Raw genomic sequence first — 9,728 nt, forward strand, 5'->3', positions numbered from 1 at the left:
AGTGGTCAGTCGAGCCACATGTGAGTAAGTATCAAAGAAGTCTTCACCTTCCTTTTGGGTATAACCTTTAGCCACGAGCCGAGCCTTGTACTTTTCTATAGTACCATCAGGCCTAAGCTTCTTCTTGAATACCCATTTGCATCCTATAGGTTTGCACCCATAAGGACGATCAGTTATCTCCAAACTTTCATTCACCAAGATGGAATCCATCTCGCTACGAATCACTTCCTTCCAGTAGTCAGCATCTTCAGATGCATAGGCCTCTGAAATAGAACTGGGAGTGTCATCTATGAGATACACAAGAAAATCATCACCAAAGTACTTTGCAGTCCTCCGTCTCTTACTCCTAATAGGAACTTCATTGTTCTCCTCCACAGGACTTTCAAAGTGTTCCATCAAAATTGTAGGTTCGGTAATTGTAACTGGTTCCTGATTCGATGAACTAGGCATCTCCTGATTAGATGAGGTAGCCATATCCTTTATGGGAAAGACATCTTCAAAGAAAATTGCATCATTGGACTCCATGATCGTACCGACATGCATGTCGGGTACCTCCGATTTTATAACCAAGAATCTATAGCCAATGCTATGAAAAGCATATCCCAGGAAAACACAATCCACAGTCTTTGGTCCAAGCTTCCACTTCTTTGAAATTGGAACATTGACTTTCGCCATACAACCCCATGTTCGTAGATAAGAGAGTTTTAACCTTTTCTTCTCCCATTCCTCGAATGGAGTTATCTCTTTGTTCTTTGTGGGAACTCGGTTTAGGACATGACATGCCGTCAATATCGCCTCCCCCCACCATGCCTTGGAGAGACCCGATGTGTCTAACATGGCGTTAACCAAATCAGTTAGAGTATGGTTCTTTCTTTCGGCTACCCCATTTGACTGAGGTGAATAGGGAGGCGTCCTCTCATGGATTATACCATGTTCCGCACAAAAAGCATAAAATTCATTAAAAAATACTCTCCACCACGGACGGACCTAAGCCTCTTGATTTTTCTATCAAGTTGGTTTTCCACTTCAGCTTTATAGATCTTGAAAAAGTTCAAAGCCTCATCCTTAGATTTCAGAAGATACACACGACAGTATCTAGTGGAGTCATCAATTAACGTCATGAAATATTTCTTTCCACCTTTTGTCAACACATCATTCATTTCACATAGATCTGAATGTATGAGCTCTAGTGGTGCAAGATTTCTTATTTCCGCGGTCGTGTGAGACTTACGAGGTTGCTTAGCTTGCACACACACTTGACACTTAGATCCCTTGACGGTGGTGAAACTAGGGATTAAGTTCAACTTCGCTAGTCGCGACATGCAACCAAAGTTAACATGACAAAGACGTGAATGCCACACATTGGATTCACTATTGTTGCAAATATGATTAACAACTTTATTGCAAACGTCTGATAAGGATAAACGAAACAAGCCTCCTGACTCATAGCCTTTACCAACAAAGGTTCCATACTTGGATATTACAAATTTATTCGACTCAAAGACAAGCTTGTAGCCATCTCTACACAGAAGAGATCCGCTAACAAGATTTTTATTGACGGAGGGGACATAATGCACGTTCTTCAGCCGCACGATCTTCCCCGAAGTAAACTTCAGATCGACCGTGCCAACACCACGAACAGAAGCACTTGAACCGTTGCCCATCAGCACCGTTGAAGTCCCTGCGGTCTGATAAGACGAAAACATGGAAATATCACCACATACATGCACATTAGCACCCGTGTCAATCAACCAGTCAGGAGAATGACATACTGAAAGAATAGTGAGAAATATACCATACCCAGCATCCTTCATGTCAGTGTCTCCAATGACAACATTAGCGGTCTTGCCGCCTTTCCCAAGATGACGCTTGCCATAGCGATTAGGGCAACTAGGAGCCCAATGATCAGGATCCCCACACACATGACAAGCACCTTTCTTCTTGCCATTCTTCTTCTTGAAGTTTGTGTGTTGCACAGCCTTGTTCTTTCCATCAAACTTTGCTTTTCCATCAAACTTGCCCTTATTCTTGAACTTGTGGGGCTGGAAGTTCTGCTTCTGTACCACATTGGCACTAGATCCTTCCTCAATACCTCGAGCACGTGTGTCCTTTGCTCTCGCCTTTTCTTCCACATCAAGAGTGCCAATGAGATTCGGGACGGAAAACTCCTGCCTCTTATGCTTCAGCAAGGTAGCAAAGTTCCTCCATGAAGGAGGAAGCTTAGTGATGATACCTCCGGCAAAAAACTTGTCCGGTAGCATACAACTGAAGTGCTCAAGTTCTCTAGCAAATGACTGTATCTCATGAGCTTGCTCAACCACGGAGCGCTCTTCAGTCATCCTGTAATCATAGAATTGCTCCATGATGTATAGCTCAGTGCCAGCATCCGAGACCCCAAACTTGGCCTCGAGTGCATCCCACATATCTTTTCCATTATCAATTGACGCATAAGCATCAAGTATGTTCTCACCAAGAACACTCAAGAGAGCAGCCTTAAACAGAGTATCCATTTTCTGAAAGGCTTATGCCTGTTGAGCATCAAGCTCCCCTTCAGGTTTGCCAAGAGTGGCGTCATAGCAACTCATGGTTTGAAACCATAAGACTGCTCTCACGCGCCACCTCTTATAGTGGATACCCTCAAACATAGGAGGTCTCATGGAAGCAGCAAAACCACTTGGGGTAAATTGCCTATAATAAGGTTTTTGGATTGTTGAAAATATGAGCAATTTACCAAATAATTTTATTAACAGAAATATTAGATAAAGCATGACTAATATAGCTGCGATAAAGCAAGTCATGCAATCTGACGGAGAGAAAGTAAATAGCATCTGCATATATGAACTTGAACTGAACACATCTAGGACAGACACTAGATCATGTTGCATATATGGAGTAGAACCTAACACATGTAGGGCAAGAACTAGTACGAGAAACTGTGGCAGGACATCTGACAGAAAGAAGAAGAACACATACGGGACAACAGCAGCAGAAGCACTGGACTTGGGGTCGACATCCTCTCCAGCCATGTCGTTGTTGAGGTAGTCGACGTCGGGGAAGAAGTAGTCGTCGGGGAAGTAGTCGTCGGAGTCTGTGATGAAGAAGCCAATAGTCGCGCAGAGCGCTTCCCAAAAACCTTATCACCCTTCTCCCGTACAGGACTCAAAGAGGTGCGGTTTCGGAGGCCTACTGTCCCGACCTGCGGTGCACGCCGCAAGCCGGGATGAGGAAGACAGCAGCAGCTCAGAGATTGGAACTAGTGGCGAGAGAAAGGAGAAGTTCTGGTGCATCTCTCTGGAAGGAGCGACCTCCATTTTATAGGCGCAAGAGAAGGAGGCGAGAGGGCAACGACGGGAGGCGAAAATCTTTTCAGCTTCCATGTGACCTTTCGTATACCCATAGTGCGTGGCAAAAATTTTGATATCGGCTCATTTCCGTAACCCGCGGCGCGGCGGGGCGGGGCGGGACGGGCGGTGGAGGAGGAGCGCGCGTGGATATCCCTCTTGTTCTCATGCTCGTACAAGTGGGGAAAGAATCTCCCTTATAAGGAGGTCCAACTCTCACTAAACTAGCAATATGGGACTAAGCTTTAGTAGTATTCCTTGCCTTACATAAATGAGCTAAGTGGACCTCTAGGATTCATTAGGAATTTCTGAAATAGTTATTGGGCTGTCCAAAATAGACTAAATTCCAGCCGTTTATTCCTTGCTACGAGCAATATACAGACGTTTCCTGTGCTGAAATGTTTTTTAGGGAAGCCGAAACTTCATGTGTGCTGAAACTTCTGGGATTTCATGTCTTTTTTTTTGAGAACTTGGATTTCATGTCATGGAGGCAGAGTTTGATTCCTTGGAAGTTATCAGATTTTGCACGGTGCTAACTCAGTGATGACTCTGCAGCGGCTGTTTTTCACGTAATGCATCAATATAGCTACTATGAACGGGAGGGTCTTGTTTAAACATTGTGGTCGAGAAACTAGTTGTGCGATTCATGAGCTAGTTAATTTTGTTTCTAATAATAATTCTTGTAACTGGGTTGGTGATCCTTTTGTTTTTCTAGTTGACAAGTTGGTAAACAACGCAAGTGTAGTTTAAATTTTATGGGCTAATAATTCTTGTAACTGCGTTGATGATCGTAGAGGGGCCGACGAGGGATGATGGAGTTCCTTGCCCGCGTTTCGGCGGCCACATGCGCCTCCACGTTGTAGCTCCATATAGGTCCAGTCAGGTGTTGGTTTAGAGTGGCGCGTCTGCCCGTGCCAATTTCGGTCATGGCGGACGTTGGCAATGTCGTAGTCGTCATTTCCTTGTCAAAGGCATCATCGTCACCTAGCTTCGACTACTCCAGGGGGAAACCCTAGATCTGGGTGTCCCAGATCAGAGGATTGCAGTGCCTTCAGTGCCGTCCTCCCTCCTGGTGCATCGTTTTGAAGTAGATGTTGGCTGGAGGGGTCAAGAGGTGGAGCGATGTTGCGTCTACCACATCAACGATGACGGGTCTCGGTGGAATGATGTAGTGGAGTATCAGCGATGGATGCGTGTTGATAGACGCACGCAGGATGATGGCGTTGTTTGGCGTCGTGGCGACGTCGACTGCAGTTGGGTCTGGTAAGGTCAATGCGTTGATCCTTCATGAAGATAGGACGACGGAAGATGTCAGCAGCGGATTCTAGAGCGTGAGCATGCGGTGCGCGCTAAGGATGTGTTAGACCAGTTGGTGCTCTCGACTCACCGTAAGACGGCTTGGTGCGGTCATGAGATTAGATGGTGTGTTGGTACGAGGTCAGGTCACACCAACAGACCTGCAGGTGTAGCGCCAGACATCTATCAGAAAGATAAATTTAGATTGATCTATGTATTTGTTTGTCAGACTTTATCGATAAAGATGGGTGTACGCATCATTGGACGCATAGGCCGATGGTCTTAACCATTTTTTTTTCGTAGAAAGGTCGCTCTTCGAGGGCAGTGCCCCCCGGCGCATCTCGTTTCGAGGCGGGGGTTCCGGCAAGTTGCCCTGGTTTCCTCTCATGCCGGGGCTCGGTGGACCGGCGTCATCTCGAGTGCAGAGCGCAGAACAACCAACACGACCGGCGCCCCACTCTGGTGTGGTGCTACAACAACTGCGACGGCGTGCCTCCTCCAACATGCAACAAACTGTGATTTACGCGTGTTCCAGGTCGTGAACCGAGCGGCGAATCCCACGATACAACCGCGTGCGCCGCCCTCTGGAGTCGCAGAGAAGAGGCGGACGCACGCGACATACTACAGACAACCCAGATCTCGATCGAGTTCTTCTTACACCTGTTACATGTAACTACCGGCTAGGCTGATCGAGCAACGGCATCAACGGCGGGCCGTCAGAAGACCAAATCTTGTAACTAGGGGCACTTGGGGCGTCCCTCCTTGGTCTTCCAGTCGTTGTAGCAGCCGCACTCGTACTTGTGGCCGTAGAGGCCCGACGGCACGCACAGGCACGTGTTGCAGCACTTGTTGCAGAAGAAGAGGCACGGCTTCCTGTACTTGGTGTCGCTGCACCGGTACTCGCACGCCGGCTTGCACTCTGCAATCCATGCACCGCAGGATCAACAACCAGTCCAACTCACATTACATTTCATTTCAGGCGAAACCAGCAGATTCAGATTCAGATATGAGCAGGGAAGGGTAACTCACGGTATATCTTGAGACTGCCCTGTCCTCCCTGAAGAAAGAATTCGGAAAGGAGGAGAACACACACGATCAGTAACAGATCTATCCCCAAAATATCTTTAAAAATGTGCAACAGAATGCCGTGGAAACATATACCTTGCTCACTCGGTACACATTATCCTCATGCTCTTCGGTTCCTGAGGCAAACACCTGATCACAAAATATGCGATGTAATAAGCATCCCAAGCAAGACCAACAGTTTGGCTTCTCCGTCGTCCTGGGTACCGCGGATCAGCAGAGATCTCACCTTGTGCTCGGCGATGATGGACACGGCGAGAAGAGCGACGGCGAGGAGGACGAGCAGCTTACCAGCCAGGGCCATTTCGCTCAAGCGAGTTGAGTTGCCAAAAGAGAAGACACTGGCTAGTGAAGCAGCGGCTGCTGGGCTGGGCAGTGGGCAGGGTGAGATGGATCTGAGGACGTATTTATAGACCATAGCTGTGGATTCCGAGAAGTCTTCACCATTTTATACCGTGAAAATGGTCGAGCTAAAGCTGGATGGAAAAGCCAAGTATTGCAGAACATGCGTCAAAAGCAATGCATCGGCATATGCTAGCTAGATACTCATGCCATGTTCATCCCATCCATTAAACCTTTTTTGCTGCACATGAGGCCGGACAGATTCGATCTTGCTTAATCTTCTCTCTCTCTCTCTCTCTCTCTCTCTCTCTCTCTCTCTCTCTCTCTTCCCCACTTGCATGGTGGATTACTAATCTGATCACAGTATAAGACTAGACTAGGTGTTACCACTAGCTGTGCAACACACAGATCCGGGCGTTCTCTGACCCCAAAATTTTCTACTGTATGATTTTCGCGCCTCAGATCGGCGCAGAATCATATTCTAGCTAATTAGGCCTAGAGCCCCATACGGATTACTGAGGGCGGCGCTGAAATGCCGGTGCTTTGGGGCGTCGCCTAGCTGCGCGCATGAGTGCGCGCACGTTACACTACACAGCTTGGCGCGCGCGCATGTGCGTCTTGACGTGGGGAGCCTGCCCGGAAACGCTAGCAAAAGTCGCGAGTGAACCGAGCTCTGGTGGTAGAATTTGCAAGACGCAGGCATGCTTGCCACTCAGAGGGTGATGATTACTCTCACCGAAGGGCGTTTGTGGGTAATAATACTACACTGTTGATTGTTTTTGAGATGGCTAACCACTCATTTCAAGCGGTTGTGTAATAATACTACTAGTGTGTGTTGCATCGGAGGTAGTTCGGTCGAGATCAGTTCGCTCGCGCGTGCGTACACATCATTCCGGCCCGTCTCACCAGCTTGCTCTCTTATTTATGACTTGATGCTAGCTAATATTACTGTCCTTATTATTTTAACCGGTGTGGTGCTTTTTTTTTTGCGAAGGAACTTTTAATCTATTCATCGTTTATCATGGTGTAGTACAGAGAACGCAGGTAATAAAAATTACAATCAGGTCCGTGGATGACCTAGCAACGGCGACAAGCACTATAGCAAGGCAAAGGCGCGTCGTTATCACCGCCCCTTCGACCCACCCTCGCCGAAGCCATGCAAACCTTGTTGTGGTAGAAAGTCAAAAGGTTGTCGTGATAATCCCCCACAGGGCCACCAGAACAACAGCCGGCGTCGATGATGAGAAGCGTAGATCTGAGTGATCAAACCCGTGAACAGACAACCGAAGATGAATGGAGATTGGATCCAAATAGATCCACCGAAGGTCAGCACCGACTGAATCCCGTAAGATTCGGCGGAGACACACAACCGTAAGCCCTCCGATGATGTTGGGCGCACCATCAAGATGGGATCAGATGTGGGAAGCATTATTCCTACAAGGGGACATCACCGTCGCCACATAGTGTCAATCAAGACATTGAACCAAGCAAGAGTGAGAGTGGAGTCCCTCCTGCCGGTGAGGGGCCAGGGTCCTCTGCACCTTCATTGCCCAAAGGCCATCTGAGACAGGGCGGACTGGCGACGGTGGTGCCGATAAGGTGGAGGGGCGCTAGATGCCCGGGAGTCATTTCTTGGGAAGGAGGAAAGTTTCGTGCAACTGCTTCAGAGGACTCACTATCTTGATACTGGCTGGAATATGTTTCGCACGTCGTTGCAGTGATATTTATAGGAGAATAGTCTCGTGGGTGCTGAGGGAGTCCTGGATTAAGGGGTCCTCGGGCATCCGACTTGTTGGACATGGGCCGGACTGATGGGTCGTGAAGATACAAGACATAAGACTCTTTCCCGTGTCCGGATGGGACTCTTCTCGGCATGGATGGCAAGCTTGGCGTTCGGATATGAAGATTCCTTTCTCTGTAACCGACTTTGTACAACCCTAGTCCCCTCTGGTGTCTATATAAATCGAAGGGTTTAGTCTGTAGAGGCAGTCATAATCATACAGGCTAGACTTCTAAGGTTTTAGCCATTACGATCTCGTGGTAGATCAACTCTTGTAACCCCCATACTCATCAATATCAATCAAGTAGGACGTAGGGTATTACGTCCATTAAAAGGGCCCGAACCTGGGTAAAACTTCGTGTCCCCTGTCTCCTGTTACCATCAACCTTAGACACACATTTTGGGACCCCCTACCCGAGATCCGCCGGTTTTGACACCGACATTGGTGCTTTAATTGAGAGTTCCACTGTGTCGCCGTCAGAAGGTTCGATGGCTCCGTCCATCATCTGCAACGATACTGCCCTAGGGAAGGTTTTTCTCCCCTGCCAGATCTTCGTATTCGGCGGCTTCGCACTGCGGGCCAACTCGCTTGGCCATCTAGAGCAGATCGACAGCTACGCCCCAGGTCACCAGATTAGTTTTGGAAACCTGGATCATGTCGCTGATATCCGAGGAGACTTGATCTTCTAAGGATTCACGACCCCAACCTCCGCTCTGGCCTTAGAGCCGGAGCGCCTCGTCAGGACTGAAGACGGGATTTCTAAACCCGCCAGACTATCTGTGGCCATTAGGCCCAGTACTGGAGAGCCGGAGGAAGCAGTGTCGCCCGCAAACATCACAAAGCCGGACCCTTCCCCGGATACTGGCTCTGAACTCTCGGAGTCAGCATCGTGTGATCTCGGCCGAGGAATTCTCTTCCTGCCATACTACACGGATTCTTTTCTCCCTCAACAAACCTAGCCTTTAAGCGAGGCTCTGGACTTGATGCGATCCCTCGTGATTACAAAGGAGCAACGTCCGAACTACGCCCAACCCGGACTAGGGGATAAGAGCGGGGAATTTTACGTCCCACCCACCACCCACTTCATCGCCACAGTTGAGGACTTAACTGAGATGCTCGATTATGGCTCCGAAGACATAGACGGTATGGACGATGATGCCGGAGAGGAGCAAGCCGAAAAACCGCCGTATACCCGATGTTGGACGACCACCTTTTTGTATGACGTGTACATGGTGGATACACCCATGAAGGATGACAACGATAATGAGAAAAATCCAGTAGAGGATAAACCTTCCGAGATACAACCAAAGCGCCGATGGCGCCGCTCTAAATCACGCCGCGGCAAAGACAACAATACCGGCACGAGAGACAAAAACTCTCCGGATGATGTGTCCGAGACGAATGGCTCGCCCGCCACCTCGGACAAGAAAAATCAAAATCCATGGCAGCCCTTACCGCTCTGATGACCCGCTTTTGCGCGGGAGAAGACAGCTGGCTCGCTCGTAGAAGCAACAACACCAGTGATCCGGGCACTTCCAAAGTTCAAGACAGCAACGGCAAGCCACGACGCAATAAACACAAGCGTCGAAATAATAATGAAGGAACGCAAGACACGGCGGTCAGCGCTGGATTCAGCGGCTCCAAACCCGGTCAACGGGAAAAGCAATTCAAGGCAAACAAAGACGGACCATCCAATCTAGACAAGATACTGGATCGACCCTGCCAAATTCATGGCACCCCGATAAACCAGCCAATTATACCAACAGAAGATGTTGGGTCTTCAAACAAGCCAGCAAGCTTAATACCGAACACAAGGGAAGGGGCCGCCCAGTGACAGCGACGATGAAGAGACTTGCCAACCGAACACCAGGGGTCAGAAGCAATT

The 9,728-nt window shown here is 48.6% G+C and overlaps 1 protein-coding gene across 1 annotated transcript; it reads right to left on the reverse strand.

Moving 5' to 3' along the window:
• Nucleotides 1-5,141: 5,141 nt before the first annotated feature.
• Nucleotides 5,142-6,122, reverse strand: LOC125510545 (gibberellin-regulated protein 12). Its single transcript, XM_048675762.2, has 4 exons — nt 5,950-6,122; nt 5,799-5,852; nt 5,667-5,694; nt 5,142-5,556 (listed from the first exon to the last, which is right to left on the reverse strand). Exons 1-4 carry the CDS (start codon nt 6,022-6,024, stop codon nt 5,375-5,377), a joined length of 339 nt encoding a protein of 112 aa, XP_048531719.1. The 5' UTR covers nt 6,025-6,122; the 3' UTR covers nt 5,142-5,374.
• Between the last annotated feature and the right edge of the window lie 3,606 nt (nt 6,123-9,728).

This window comes from Triticum urartu, chromosome 5A (assembly GCF_056163025.1).
Source record: "Triticum urartu cultivar PI428250 chromosome 5A, HENAU_Tu73, whole genome shotgun sequence".
NCBI classification, from domain to species: domain Eukaryota; kingdom Viridiplantae; phylum Streptophyta; class Magnoliopsida; order Poales; family Poaceae; genus Triticum; species Triticum urartu.